The 16,905-nt window shown below is 31.7% G+C and overlaps 1 protein-coding gene and 1 pseudogene across 3 annotated transcripts in view; one reads left to right on the forward strand and one right to left on the reverse strand.

Annotated features, from left to right (window-relative positions):
* The window catches only part of LOC148610875 (uncharacterized), a 92,714-nt gene that overhangs the window by 33,275 nt on the left and 42,534 nt on the right, over positions 1-16,905 (forward strand). For all 3 annotated transcript variants that reach the window (XM_088590725.1, XM_088590724.1, XM_088590726.1), the window contains exons 9-12: positions 8,232-8,501; positions 9,828-10,100; positions 12,272-12,469; positions 16,073-16,120. In XM_088590725.1, the coding sequence (XP_088446851.1) occupies positions 8,232-8,501; positions 9,828-10,100; positions 12,272-12,469; positions 16,073-16,120 (789 nt within the window). The remainder of the gene's footprint in view (positions 1-8,231; positions 8,502-9,827; positions 10,101-12,271; positions 12,470-16,072; positions 16,121-16,905) is intronic.
* On the reverse strand, positions 2,559-3,975 carry LOC148610877 (uncharacterized; annotated as a pseudogene).

Raw genomic sequence — 16,905 nt, forward strand, 5'->3', positions numbered from 1 at the left:
AATAATAAATTGCATCGACTACTTTTATGAAGGAAAATATTGATTACAGGCTATAAGTAATCATGGCTACCGATATTTAACAATAGCAATGTTGTTTGATATCAATAAAAAAGACATTTTTGAAGACAAAGAAAAAGAAAATTGAATATTGAACTGACTACTGTGAAAGTACTATTGTTTATGGGCTACCAATTTTCGTGGTTTTCGTGGGTAGGCCAAACTACAAAATTTGGTTCCAACGAATAGTAGATTCCCATTGATGTGTATACTGAAAACTTCAAATCCACGAAAATTAGTATCCACAAATTAAAGTACTTTCAAAGTATATAAATCTTTGATGGGAAAACTCAAGAATTTTAATAAAGCAATTACTTATTGGATCCCTGTTTGAGAAGAATATTGAATTCCTTAGCAACCAACATAATGCTGTTAGAAAAATGTATACATGTATATGCCATCAGGAAAAGGTATATCTGGCTTTAGTTCAATGATGTATTAGAAAGAGTGAAATTATTGAAGGTTAAGTGAAAAAAGTTAATGCAATGCTTTCGTTGAATTAACATTCATTGTTTACATGAAATGGAGACAAAATTCTTTGTAACCTATTGAGCCCTAGAAACCAGTATTTACATTTGGGAAAATTGTATTATTCCAATGCAGATTGGTTTTGAAAGAAAAATGATTAAAAAATATTCATGTGTCTGGTTTTTAACCAAAGGCAAAGTGAGCTATGTATAGCCATCACATGGCATCCTTCATCATCTGTCCATCATTAACTTTGCTTTTAAAATCTTTTCCTCTGAATCCACTCATTATATTATACAAATTTTAGTCACCAGCATCCATAGGGTATGTACTTTGAAAATTGTGTATATTATTTAAATCAAGCTAAAACATGGCCACTGTAGCTTTTTTAGAACGCATGGGTCAAGTCACCAATTTCTATATATATCTCAAAAACTATACTCGAAAATAAGTGTGATTTTCCTCTTCAGCATGGAAAGCTCTACTAAGTCTTCAGTTGGTCAAAGTTGTAGGATAACTTGTTAAAAATTATTGCCTTTGAAAGGCAAAAAATGACTTTTTTGCAGTTTTTAGCTGATATCTTGAAAACTATAGTATAGATAAAAAAAATTCAACTGATGATGAAATAATCCTTATTATAAGGCCTACAAAAGTTGTTTTGGGTCTAAGTTGTTGGACAACTTCTTGTTAAAGTTTATGTTCTTGAAAGGTATAAAAGGATATTTTTTTACCATTTTTAGCCAATATCTTGAAAACCTTTTGAAGTAGAAAATAACTTTTAATTGATGAAATGATCCTGATGATAAGACATGCATAAGTCATGATTGGTTTGTAGTTGTAGGAAGAGTCCTTGTCAGAGTAGTTTCCCTTGAAAGGCTTAAAATAAACTAGGTGGGAGTTTTAGTCTCCTTGGAGCATCTAGTTAATGCAAAAAATGTAAATAAAAACAGATTTCTGATATTGTAGATGGTCTTCATTCAAGATTACAATAGCCCCCACTATATGATAGCATATAACAAGTCATTACATGTGAATATTGGGGAAGCATAACTTTGTGTTTTTAAGAAATTTTATAACTAGTAAATATTTTTCTTGCAATGTATCATTTCAGTATTATTCTATTATTTCAGCTAGTAAAACATTTCTGCAAATAAAATTAAGATCTAATCTTCATATCAACTCAAGATTTGAGGGACTCCTTTTTGGTTTGAAAGATATTTATGTTACAGACCATCAATTCAGCCAGTGAGCATTAGGAACATACACAAAAGTTGAGTTATTGCCCTTGAAGGGTGAAAAATGATGTTTTTAGAAGTTTTCATTCAATATCTTGAAAACTGAGGCTTTCAATTGATTAAAATGATCCTTATGGTAAGTACTGCCAAAGTCTTCTTTGAGTCGAAATTGTTGTAGAACTCCTTGTAGAGTTATTGTCCTTGAAAGGCAAAAATTTAACCAGGTGAGCCTTTCAGGCCACTGGGAGCCTCTTGTTTAGAACAGCATGTGAAATACTGTAAGAAATATTACAATAAATAATTTTGATTCACATTCAGTTTACAATTAATTTTAGTGCCAAAAACCACCATTCGCCCAATCTCATTTAAGTAGTGCATATGAATTTAGAAAATGTATTAAATGGGGTAACAATATTTCCAGACAATGTATTAGTTAATGAATTCTATACACATCTGTCCTTCAAAATATAAAATATTTTGATCAGATCTCAACTGCTTTTTGAGATATAGACCTTTCTACTTTTGTTTTGGTCCCCTGATTCCTCCATAACAATCAACCTCTCTAAATATATTAGCCATTGTAAAGTGCTAAAAATATTTCAATATCTAATCTCAAATATATTGTCAAGAAGGAGAAGGGTTTAACTTTCTGTTTAAAGTGAAAATGTAGGTGTATTTTACATCTCAAAGTACCTCACATTTGCATTAACCTGTCCTTATATGAATAATCTTATTAAAATTGAAATTTACAGTACTGAAAAATGACTGAAATTTACAGTGCTGAAAGTTGACTGAAATTCAAAGTACTGTGAAATGACAGAACTTCCCATCAACAAAGCAGTTCTCACAGAAACAAGATTTTGTCCTTGTCACTATTTTTGATCCATCATAGCCAAATACAGAATGGATGGTCATTTTCCCTTTGAACAACTTTAACTCTGTGGTCTTGATATCAGTGTCTGCTTTCGGATTACATCCTTACCAACCTATACATAAGTGATGGATGATACTGATTGTGAGGCCCAGCTGTAGAAGGATTGTGCATCTTGAATCACATGTTTTTCCCATTTAACAGCGTTATCTGCCATCTGCTTGGCAACCGCTCAAACCCCATCACATGGACCTTTACCATGGCCTGCCTCAAAATATTGCCAGCTGGCAGGAACATTAAAGACATTCATGTTCAGCAATCACATTGAAAATGTATCAGTTGCAGTATTGAGATGTTTGACTGTCAGAAATGTAATGAAAGAATGTCATATTTGGAGCAAGTTCCCACAGTTTCGGAAGAAGTGACCTGAGAAATGCCAATGCTGCTGCAGCTGTGTGTGATAGCTCATCTGATATCATAGCGTAGGACTTGTGTTCAATTTTGCCTGTCTCCTCATTTCAGAAATAAACCTCTACAGGATGTATTGTCACCATTGTTTTGTTCCAGAGTAAGCAGATTGTACCTCATCATACGTTGTGCATGTATAGTTCTCTGCAAAGTCAAGTTGTGCTGTGATGTGTCAGTTTGGCAAATTTCTTTCAGTTTACATATCTGATCATATTGGCTTGAGACCATGTCTAAATATCGTCTAAAGATTTCTGCACAATTGACTAGTTCTATCTTAAATTCTCGAATGTCAAGTTTGATATTAACCAATCCTATCTTTTTTCTTACATCTCCAATATCAATTCTCTGCCATTCACTAAACAATATTTTCTCATTTTTGATCTTATCAACCATCCTTTCTAGATCATCATTTGTGTTTCTACTGTAGAAGTTGTCTCATGCCTTGTCACTTTTCCTTAGGTTTTGATTCAATCCTTTTGTTGTCATTAGAGCCATGTTCTGGTGATTTATGCATAAACAGGATCTTTTCGTGGTGAACGATACAGGTAAAATATCGCTTGGACGACACCTGTAGAATGTAGCTCTACTTTCTTTCATCTCTTGATTCTCTAAAATAAACTTCTCATACCAATTGTCAATGTAATCATTTATGATACATGTAGGCTTTTCCTGGTTGTTTACATTTTTCACATCTTTCTGGTATGGCAGAGTAGTGCTGTTATCACTTTGTTCCAGGAATTCAACAATTGCTTCTTTATATTTTCCTTGATCTTTTAAAGATCTCCTGCGTTGAAATCCATCTTTGATCTTCTTCTTTGCCAGACTTGCTAAAGTGTTCCTAGTCAGTCCTGAATCTTTAGCTGAACTGCTTAACATTCTATACTTTTTCAGGTGCCAAACACTACCACTTTATTATATTGGGCTTTGGGGTTTTGATTTAAACATGTACATTTTGTGTCTTTCTTTCTATTCATTTGTCATCATATGGAAGAGCACCAGCCTTCTCCTGACCTTTTCTGCTCTTTTCTTCTTCAAAATGACATCTTCCATATATCTATTTGCCTTGCTTTGTGGAGAATCAGTGTATGTTAGTTTCTTCCTTATGCATTGTTGTTTCCTAGCAAGTGCCTGAAATTTTCTTTTCAATTTTAAGTTTTCCTCTTCTAATCGTTTCAATGCATTGCTCTTTTCAAGTAAAAGTTTCTTCCTCCAGACTTTGCTGCCATTTGCCTTTGAAAATTCAGTTTGAGGACCATCACGTCCTGCTTGACATTTGCTTTTTGTTTTCTATATGCCCGGTTACTGATTATCTTCTGTGCATTTCTTTTTCTCATTTGTGACGTACTAAGCTCGTTTGATGGAACTTTCTTCTTCCTGTCTCTTTCCTTCTGAAGATATTCCTTTTCATTATTAGCTTTTTGTCTATCTCTGTATTGTTTTTGCCTTTCAGCATTTGTAAGTGCCATCGTTTCCTGAAAGAAGACAAGAATAATTATATTATCTTTCTACACTTTAGTGTCGATAACTTATCTAATTTAGATACATGTATCATATTATTTTAATAGAAATATGATCTTTATGCCAAAGACAACACCAGAAAATTACAGCCATTCCTAAGTACAAAGTATGTGAGTCTCAAGAGTCTGAAACGAACAGCAAAACAAAAATATAGAGCCATCACAGATATCGAGGTTTATAAAATTAAATAAACAGAAAAATAAATAAAAATACTCCATGATGCAGTTCTCAAACATGCTCCAACCAACCAACCAACATGAATTTTATGAATTCGTAACTTTTTCGACTCAACAACATGATCAGTTAGATCTTGGACTAAACATGCCATCTTTACAACATTTTTTTTCTGGAATTTCAAAAACATATATGAAAAAAGGTTTATTTATATTATCCTTCTATTTCAAGTTCTGAAACAAAAAAAAAACATCCATAATTGACTTTTTCTTAATGTGTAATTATGATTCCTCTGTTACATTGTGGGCTCTTTTTCATTTGCACTTTTTTCCATATGCACGGGTACATTGTGATTCTAAATTTTCCATGCCATTAAGATTTTGTTGTCTATTTGTCTGTGAGTGTTTCAAAATGAAAATATTCACCAAAAAGTTATTTTTTCTCAGTATTGGTAATTAATGTACTTATCAACTTTTGTTGTGATACAATATCGAATGTTTTTCTTCAATTCACTCCATTTTTCATGATGGAAGGCATGTAATTTTCAAAGCAATCCCACCTGTTAACTTTTGAGATCACATGATAAATGTGAAAATAGTGTCATAGAGAAAATATGCTAGTTAAGAAAATTCCACATATTGGAGGAATCATAACGGAAGAATTCCCATTTAAAAAATAAAATTTATTCAAAAGAATGTATACAATAAAAATTGTTTATATAGTTTGAATTTATAAGCAAACATAGTGTTATTGTTGTAAAAGCAATATTTTTATTTTCTATCATTAATAACAATATTTGTTTACTGTAACAGAGGAATCAGTTGATCAGTGGTATTTTCAAAAATGTCGATTTTGATAAATTATCTTACTCTTGCATATATTCCTAGCACATTTTTTGAATATTTATTTTAAGATACCTTCTCCTTATTATTGTAACCTGTGTTCTAGTTTTCTAACACCATTGTATGCTATTTTTCATTGCACTCAAATCTTCGTAACGGAGGAATCAGGAAATTGGCGACACTCCAACATTTCTAAATTCATTTCCTACTAATGTTATTTGTTTTTTTTTAACATATTTTTTATAGTACTGATACAATTGGGTGCAAATCGACCAGAAAAGTCCATATATATGAAAAGATTTACGGCATCAGTTACCTTATTTTATGAAATTTTAGTATTGCGACATCCAGTTTTTAGCATATTCTGGAAGTTTGAGTATGATTTTTTTTATTCAAAAGGTAATGGAAAATTGTTTTGTTAGACTTATTATTAATTTTAGTTGTCCAGATCATGATGTAAAACATACAAACATATTTTTTTTTTGAAGTTTTTCGACAGTAGATGTTTTGAAATACCTTGGACCCTATTTGCACAACTTAAATATGATTGGGCGCATTGTTACCTTTGGCCCTTCGTGGTTCCAACAGACAAAGCTCCTGATGACATAGTATTGGTATGCAAAAGTCACTATATTGACTGTCTGTTTAAGCAAATGAGTGTTGACAGTTCACTTGACAACCCAACAATACTCGCTCAGTACTATATTGGTATATTGCTGGGTCTGTCAATTGCACGACTTAACCCCAATAACAACTCACAACTTCACCCTCAGCGGTAAAAGATAGACTTTAGACTTACTATGATAAAGCCTACACTACTAGTGGCGTGAATCAGATGTGGATTCCTTATCTTTTGTAGCAGTAAACAAACTTTCAATTTTCCTACCTTGTACACCACACTGCCACATGACAAGCTAAAGACAGTTCTACCTGATCTTATTCACCAATGCTTTTATACAAAGTAGGGCACTTAAAGATATTCTTATCTAGTATTAGGTTGAAGAGGCTTATTTCGTTAAAAAAGCACAATGATTCTAACAAAGAATTTTTGGTCGCCAACATTTATGGATACATGTCTCTGGATAATCCTAGTTTCTAGGATAATCTACATCCAATCTACCCAAATGAACTTAAAATACCACTGATACATCTTTGTCAGCCTAGTTCCTAGACCTTAATTTTTACATAAAAAATTCAGGACAATTGAAAAAAACCTGTATGACAAACCATTCTTAGTGGCAGTATACTAACATTTTCAGCCTATGGAGTATACATTTCACAGTTGATCTGTTACTGTAGAGCCTGTGATCTGTTCATGGACTTTCTCTGTAGAGTGTTGATATTGTCAAGTAAACATATTCATGAAGGGTATGCTCAGCCTTTGTTAATATCTTCACTATACAAATTTTACAGTAAACATCACAATATAAAAAACCAAATGAAATTTCAATCCCACAGACAGGATATCTTCAATTTTATTCAATGTCTTAACAGACAGACTACCTGCTGAACCTGACACTTACTAACTGCAGTGATGTAGCTCTTTTGACATAAGTCAATGTGGCTAGGACACATGATTCACAATGGTTCTCAGTTACAATTATAAATTACACTATGTTGTGAATTGAATGTTTGTTGAGTTTTTATATGCTTATGTCTGGAGTGACAAGATTTATTTTATCCTTTACCAGAAGTGGATGTTTTATATCGATTTTTTCTTTCAAATCATATTAGACTTCAATACGATAATACTTGTGCTTTTTTAACAATGCCATTTTCAAAACATATATGTATATTTTTAGTCTATACAGATACGAAAATAAGTCCTATATTCTAGGTACATGCAGACTCTCCTTCAGTAATGAATGGTTTAAAATACTTCTCCACTTGAGAAGGTGAAATTTTAAATAAAAATTTTCTACATGTGAGCTTAAGCGAGCATGATAAAATCTTAATTTCACCATTGAGAGTGGAGTTATGATTACATCAAGAATAGGCGGAAGGAGAATTAGTTTTCCTCATGAAATTTGTGTAAAATGGAGGGAAAACTCATAGAAATTTTATCACTGCCCAGTGGTTAAAAAGTCATATGCTTTTTTAATCAACATCTTACAATGGGAAAAATAAATATCCATCATTTACTCAGGTGTGGCTAATTTAAATATTACTATTTTCAATAAAACTAATTTTATCTATTGTTCAAAATCATTGTTATATCCAGTTCAAAATCAAATCCCGGCTCTTTATATATACAATTGATAATGTTATATGTTTTATGGTGATTTTTTATTATCTCAATTTAATTTTGTCTATTTTTGGATAATTTTCCTGTTTTGTTTTTGTGGGAGTTGATATTGCTGGTGCTTTAGTTTCTTGTGTGTCATCTTGTTTTTCCTTCAGTTATAATGTGTAATCTAGAGCTATAAACATTGTGTTTGTAGATTGTCTTTGTTTAGTCCATGTTTTTAGATTTTGATGTATTTGACCACTGACACTAATGTAATTTTTTGCTGATATCCTGTATACATATTGCTGTTAATTTATATACATTTGTGATGTAAGGAGAAAGTTGCTGCATTATTTTACTTTCTTTTACAGTCAAATTTATAGGCAACTATGGAGAAATAATCAGTTATTTTGAAGGTGAAAAAGTTCCTTTGGAATGTAAAGTTAATAAACCTGGACTGAAAAATGAATGGTTCAAAGATAGGAAAGTTGTTAGTTCTGATGAAATCACCTACAAAACATTTAAAGTAGAAAATGGAACCATGTACTGTATGGTGATAGATCCTGTCAACAAAGGTGATGCTGGGTGCTATTCATTTTACAAAGAAAACATGAAAGTAGCCATACTGAAAGTTGAGGAAGGTATATCCTATTTATGGTTCATTTTTGAAGTTTTTATGGGACTTTCAAGGAATGATTATTATGTAATGCCATTGATATTATACCTTAATCAATTTTAGGTGTCCATTATCATTACATAGACATTGCCATTCACTTGGATGGATGTTAAGCATACCCAATTTTCTTAGATAAACTTAAGTTCATTAATTTGGTTCAGTGTTAAAAGGGTAGTCTTGTGGTTTGGTTGCCTTTACTATATACAGTTCTCTGAGAATCTTCTCTTATTATTTCCTGTGCAAACAATGTTTGGGGGTGTATAGGAATCACTCCGTCAGTTTGTCCCACTATCTGTCTGTCTGTCTGTTCACATTTATTTCAGCTCAACTTCCCCTAACCCGCTTAAGAGATATTGATAAAATATTGTAGGAAGGTTTGACATCATGTGTAGATGCACTTAAAGGAATATAGTTACTGTTTGGAGCAATCAAAAGGGAGATAATCCAATTTTGGGGTTTTACATCTTAAAACCTTGTCAGCCCAAATTATTCAATTGATGAAATTGTATTGGAATGTAGGCCTTCATATGTAGATGTGCATGAAGGAAGATATGTTTTGTAATATATGTTTTGTCATAGCGCTCCAAAGGGAGGTAATCCAATTTAAGTGTTTTACATATTTAAACTTCTCCAAAACTGCTGAAGGGATTTTGAAATAGTACAGGAAGGTTAGATATTATATGCAGATGTGCATGAAGGAATATATTCACTGTTGGATTACTCAAAAGGGAGATAATCCAATTTTAGGGTTTTGAATGTTAAAACAGTCAGTACAACTCCCACTAAAGTACTTATGGGATTTTTTGAAATTCTACAAGAAGGTTGGGCATCATGCATTTATTTAGTTGTGCTTGAAAGAACACAGTTTCTGTCAAGGCATTCCAAAGGGAGATAATCAAACTAAAGCGTTTAATGTGTTAAATCTCGTAACCCTAACTCCTCCTAATTCACTCAAGGGATTTTAATGAAATTTTATAGAAAGGTTTGGCATCATATGTAGATGTGCAAGACAGAATGAAGTTACTGTTGGAAGAACCCAAATAGAGTTTATAGATTATACATTGAACTGCATTTGAAGTTGGGGTATTCACTTTGTGAGCTTGTTCTCAGTGTTTCTAGTTTTTGATAGAAATTGCTGTGCATTTCTATCTGATTACACAATAATAATGTACTTAGCTTTGTTACGGGGGTCAAAATACTGGTTGTTTTCGGATTACAAGTAATATTTTGTCTAATTTTACTTTGTTCTTTCATAATTAAAGGTTTTTGTAATGAAATTCATTTATTTCAGTGAAGATTTTTGAAGAACTAAAAAAGCATTACAAATGCTTTATTGGTGATCGAGTTGAGTTAACATGTTTAGTCAACACGGAAAAAGTCATGGGTAAATGGTTGAAGGATGACATGGATTTAAGTATTGATGATTGTCATCCATACAAAATAGAAAACACAATTTCCGGAAATAGACATACTTTAAGTATTGTAAGTGTTATGGATGAGGATGAAGGAACTTACAAATTTTCCATTCAGAACAACAATTGTGCCACTGAATTAATTGTTCTAGGTAAGTAAAAATGTAATGATAAGGAAAATCTGTGAAAATTGCTATGATCATGACATCCTAAAGATGACCCTGATTTTTTGCCATTACACATCATCTACTTTTTAAATGACCGCACACAAACTGTGGTTGTGTTATAGATTTATGATTTTGCTGTCCCCTTCTTCATTGTCTGCAGATATTTGCAAAACATTTTTTCATTCCTATTATTTGATTGCACAAAATGTTATTTTTTTATATCACATATCAAATGTTTCTACAGGGATATTGAAACATGTCCACTTTAATTGGAAGTAATTTCATTTCAGCTCACCTTTCCCAGAAGCCATGTGAGCTTTTGCCCTATCTCATCATCTGTTAACAATTTTCTTTAACTCCAATTAAAGGGGTATAACCTGTGATTGAGTCCATAATGAACTGTAAGTCCTTAAGTGTGTCAAAAACTAATATTGTATCCACACTTGCCCCAGGTTTGTTCAATGTCCAGCAGACTTATCATACTACGTTTATTGAAAACTTTGTTTTCAGTTTTAAAAATCTTAATTTTAGCTACTTTTGCAGTTTTAGGCTGTTCTAAAAAGCAAAACTTTAAATGGTAAGCATTCAGTACCAAAAAAAAAATACAGAAGCATCAAAACAGAAGGACTATTCAGAGACATCAGAATAAATAGAGATGATCCACATAAACAGTGTAGACAAAGAAAATACATTGAAAATTTAGAGATAAGAAAAACAAGACAGCACACAAAAACTAAAGCTTTTGAAAAAATAAATTACACAGATACCCAGGAGTGACATTGGGTGCTCTGGAAGGTTAAACAGCACTCATCATATTGCAAGTGAGTAAAGTTTTAAGTAAGCATCAAGTTTATGGGTTGTCAATCTGGTAAGTTTATTTGATAGCATATTTTCTCTGCAAAGGAATTAAGTGGACAAATTACATGCATGACTAACAGTAACAGATGAACTGATCAAGTTCATACCCGCCAACTTAAGGGTGTTTTCACTATTTTGACTATTTTTCCCGCTAACGCAAATTTCCAGGTAAAATTTGTCCTGAAACCTGATTTTGTAAAAATTACCTGAAAACTCTTAATTCAAATCCCACAATTTGTGTTCATTGATTAGAAGGGCCATAAATCTAACAAAAGGTTCTTTATTACTGTCTACAGGGTAAGGGAAGCTTTAATGACCGGTAAATAATTATCTGATCAGGGTTATCCTATAATAATAGACAATTAGAAAATGAATCCAGATCTACCACTATTTCATGATCAGTCAGTCATTTTCTAAAGATTAAATTCTACTGCACAATTAATTTGACAAATACTGTCAATTTAACTATAATTTGTAGAACCAGGTATAAAATTATCATTGTTTATACAAAATGAGTTACCTCCCCTACATTCTTTAATACTTTTTTCTATATTTTCTGCAATTTCAACAGTACAGTATATTTCTCAAAAGTTTTGTTTGCAATATGGTGATGATTTTTTAAATTTGGTAGCAAAATTATTTAATGTTTAATACATTTCATCATATACTGTGCATACATTTATGATATGCATTTAATGAATAGAGATGCCCAAGTTTTTTTTCAAAAGTTTGCAGATAATAGTTCACAATTTTAAAAACCATCAAGTTTGTCATAAAATTCAGATATCATCTAATTAAAGGTTAAGGTCTAGGCATGGAGCAGATGTTGTAACAATTGTTTCTTTAATTTTGAGTTTATTTGGGTATATCAATTGTAGGTAACACTTGTAGGAATACTTATTTAGAGACATCTACATGTATGTAATGGAAACTAAAATGGAAATTAAAGGATTATATATAGACTAGTCACCCTTGCAAAACCTATAGAAACAGATCAGCCAAGAGTTCTGGCAGTAACCCAAATTGTCAACACAACAAATATATTACCTATTAGGAATTTCACATTTTAAAACCATCAGACTCAGATTACTTCATGTTAGAATCAAGAATCAATTAATGATCCTTATCCTTAAGAAATATGGTGCTGCTTTTTGATAGATTGTATAATTAGTATCATAGGTTTTCCAATATCTCCTGGTGAATAATTTTGCCTCTGTGGCCTTCTGTTAATTGATTTGAAACTCCTGAAGACATGGATGTTTGCTTTAAATAATGATTTGTTTTTACTCTTTTTTTAGAATTTTCTCGATCGGATATTTACAATTTCAAATTAAATAATTTAATGAATGAAGTAGTGAAGCCAGTTGTCAGGAAGTATATATTTGACAAGGAATTTGATCCCAGGAAACTAAAGGATGTTATATCAACAAATAGAAGTACTATACGTGGTCTTCGGTTACCTTTTACAGAAAAAAATATGTTGCTCTATGGGAAAAGTAAGTGATTTTATGCAATATTTTTGAACAGTTTGTCTATAATTTTACGGTCGTATTAAAGCAGTGTTGTTGTCATTGGTTTTCTTTGGTGATATTAGTTGATTGATCTTAATAAAATTTGATAACAAAATTCCATACCACAAAAAGGAAGATTGTTATTGAATTTTGGGGTAATTGCCCTAAACTATTTTGAAAGTAGGGGCCAACAACAAACATTTCATAGAATTGAACTATATAACTTCTGTAAGAGCTTGTGGATGTCTATGATATAGCAATACAAGGTGCCATACTTCAAATGGATACTAATATTGATTTTTTGGGATTGCAACTTGAGCCAATTAAGAACTATTATGTGCCACTAAGGGACCAGAAAAAAATAAAGAGAATGGGACTCTTCGAAATTCTACCACAAAGTACCATTCCCCAAAGGAAGGTTAGGATTGATTTTTCAGGTTGTGACTAGAACCATTTAGGAATCAGGAGCCAAAAAGGGTCAAATTTTAATCCTATGTCCAATCACAATCAAAAATGTCAATCAAATTACTTAACTTAATGGTTAAAATTTTAACCTTTGTGGTTGTATCAAGCTGTGCCCTGTTGAGCATTTTATCGTATACCTATGTACGTATTATATGCTCAAGAAAAAAATATTTAATCATATCTTATCATGTAAAAGACTTTTTAGATGGTTCATGATAGATGCTCGGCAACATTAAGTTTTACTGCTGTCCATTCTTATGTTATTCTGTCTCATAAATGTTTTGAAAGTTTTATCATAATTTTTGGGTATTTTTTGTTAAAACATGAAATTCAAACACAATATAATATAACTGGCAATTTTCCTTCTCTAACAGCGAGAAAAAAAAGCCAATATCTTTAATGTTATTTTATTTCAATGTTTTTTCTTTAAAAAATCTTCTCCTCTGGCACTACCAGACCAATTAGAACCAATATTGGTATGAATGTTCCTGAAGGTGTTCTGCATAGAACTGATATGGAGATTTTTGAGCCATCGAAAAATATGGCTACCGTTACTTAAAATAGAACATAGGGCTCCAACAGAAGTTTTACACATATATCTCCAAAACTTGTTGGTTCAGACAGAAGTTTTTTGCATATATCTGGAACACCATTAGGCTTGGCCATATTCTGACATAGGTAAAAGTCTTTTATATGATAAGATCTATCTCTGGTCAAATTTTTCATTTTAATCTGTTAAGCCATGTTGGAGTTTTTGCCCTTTTTCTACATTTTTTCCTTACTTTTAATGTTATTTTTTTTCAAAAATATTTTCCTTTGAAACTACTGTTCCAATCAGAACCAACCTTTATATGAGTGTTTCTTAAGGTGTTCTACATAGAACTGAAAATTCAAATTGATAAAAGCGTGTTAAGGAAATTTTTTTTTTTTTAAGCTGAAATTGGTTTTATTTAAGTATAATTATTATGTAGGATATGTAACTCTGTTAATGTAGTTTTTGAAAGTAAGTGCACATCAACTTTTGAATAAGTTTAAAACTGGTGAAAAAGGTGAAATGGAACGTTTGTAAATGTGTGTGAAGTTGGATCAGTAGTATGGATTGACTTTTACTTTATACATATTAAACGAAAGACATTTCTTAATAATAAATAAAATGCAAATGTATGATCACAATTTTATTTAACATCATATAATACTTGAAATTTTGTTCATGTTACAATTTTCACAAGAGTCAAAAACATCCAGTGCTATCAGTGGTTTGATTTGACATCTTTTTGCTATTTTAATGCTTTTATTTGAAAACAAATCTCCTCAGAAACTAATGGACAGAATTTAATGAAAATTGATATGATTGTTCCTCAGGTATGAGTGTTAGGAATTTTCTTTAAGATTTTAATGTTAAGTTTTCTGATTTGGTCGATTAAATGTGAATCAATTCTGCTAAGACAATCCTATTTGGTATGCAGTTGCATTATCGTCACAATATCACAGTTTTGACTAGGTTTTGGGGATGGCATTTCTGATGTTTTCAAATTAGTTAAAGTAATATGTTGATCTTTATCTTGTTAAATGTAAATGCTGACCCTTAGAATAATAGCAGTTTCGATATTTATTGTGATAAATTAAACCCATAGATGTTTGGGCCATGGTCTGTTTGTAGTGACATATCTCACCACTTTACATGGCAACAGAGCATCAATGAAAAAGCTAGCCAATTAATTTTAGTTTCATAGAAATAGAACGAGTTCATGGAAGAGAACCACAGGGATCATTACACAATTATGTAATAACATCAGGGACAGTTCCCTAGTTTGTATTGGTGTAATCATTATCATGAGCCAGCGTATGAATAATTTCTAAGGTATACAGAACAAGTTTTCCAAACATGGCAGATTGTGTTTGGCTGTAGGGCTGTCAACTTGGAATCTAAGGAAACAGCTATGGAAAGGACTTAATATTGTAAGAAATCATTATTTATGCAGTCTTCCACCACACAAATACTGTCATTTGACGTTTATTGTATTTAACAATATCATACAATATTTTCTGCCTGCATAGGAGCACCACCAGAGGAATTTAATGAGGACCTGACTTTGAATTGAGTAATTTAAAAGCATTATTTAAGGTGTATAAGAAATAAGAACAGACTCAAGGACACATGGTTAACATTAGTTAGAATCGTTTGATATGGAAAAGGAACTAGGAACTAACTATAGTTGGTGAATGTTTATGATATTTTAACCCCCTGCTGCAATATTTTAACCCCCTAAAGTAGTTAATATGTCATAGGACCAAAATGTCATAAGACACCAAGATAAAAGATAAAAATATCATAGCGAAATGTTGACCCTCTTATGATATTTTAACTTCTCTGGTGTGATATTTTAACCCCCTTCTGTGATGAATTGTTAAATTTTCATAAAATAACCCCTGGGGTCAATATTTCATACAATATATTGACCCCAGGGTTAAGATATCATATAATATTTCAACCCAAGGTAATAATATAATATGATACCACTAGTATCACTACATCACCAATTTTATGCAAATGCCCCCTCTATCACAGTCTATTGACTTTGAAATGTTTGTATATTTTATTGTTCAAGTAAGGTCAGTTAACAGAAATAACCTTGACTAGGTCAATTGTATCAGGTTTGCAGTTGCATTTACATCACTACATCACAGTTATTTAAATGTTCTATGCCTCACCATTCATTATCTATTGACTTTGAAGTTTCTTTTTTAGGTTTTAATGTTAAGTTTTCTTATTAGGTTACTTTAATATGAACTACTCACCCTAGGCCTATGATATTTAGTGTGTAGTAACATTAACATCAACATAATATCATGTCTGTTTTATGTATATACCCTGGCAGTCACTGTCAAATATTGAATGACAGTGACCATGTGTTACAGGCAAGACACATCTCTGTTATAACACTTTATTATTATCAAAATTTTATTTTTATTGAAATTGTGGTTTTTTATGGTGTCAAGAGATTAATATTTCTATTTTCATTGATACTTTCTTTTATCAATGTTTTTGTCATTACCACCATGATTTTTTTGTATACCTCAATATAAATGAAAACGGAACATTTTTTATTACTTTTTTTGCAGAAACTCGCCATAGGAACTGCGAAAATGGGGAATTAAAAAAGAAAAAAGGTATGTTTTACTCCTTCTGCTTGGTTTTTGTGTCATCTCATCAAATTTTCTGCTTGAAAAGTTTGGCCATGTTAAGTGGTTTATATGTTGGTTTGTGCACATTAATGATCTGAAGTTATTATTATGTTCTTTCAGGAGTGCAACATTTGTCAGGGTTGTTTTTTTTTTCACCTGTTCATCAGAGCTTGTCTTAATATTGGTTTCTTTTGTTGTATACTAGTATTTTTTCATAGTCCTGTCTGAATATTAGTTTTCTTTTTTTCTTGATATTTGTCTTGCCTGCAACTTTCATTGTAGAAATCGAGACCATATTAGGATTTTATGTCATTGATGTGTTATGACTGCTAATGAGACAGTCGTCTACCAAATGCCAAGCAATGAATTATTGAACTTCTACAGGTCACCACATCATCTTCAATTAAGAATTGAATGTTTCAATTTTGATGTTTCATCGGCTTGTAAAAGTGTTGATCGTAGACAATTTTCAGTTAAGTGGTAGAGTGCTTTATGTCCAAAATGTAGGACCGTCCAATGTTTTTACCTGTCCATGAAACATCAAAAATGAAGCATTTAATTCTTATCATTACATGTCATATGTTTCTCTTATCTTATATCAATTTTATTTTAGATATACATAGAAAGCAGGCAATACAGTGGTCAATAAAAGTTGTCCACTTATAGGTGTGGCCTATATAGATAGCTCAAAGATGTGTTTCAAGACTCAAAACCCATACCATAAAGCAAGCTGTAAATGGCCCCAAAATGAATGAAATGAAATTATTCAT

The sequence above is a fragment of the Perna viridis genome, chromosome 7 (assembly GCF_037379345.1).
Source record: "Perna viridis isolate PV_CMFRI_1.1 ecotype Kerala chromosome 7, ASM3737934v1, whole genome shotgun sequence".
Lineage (NCBI taxonomy): Eukaryota > Metazoa > Mollusca > Bivalvia > Mytilida > Mytilidae > Perna > Perna viridis.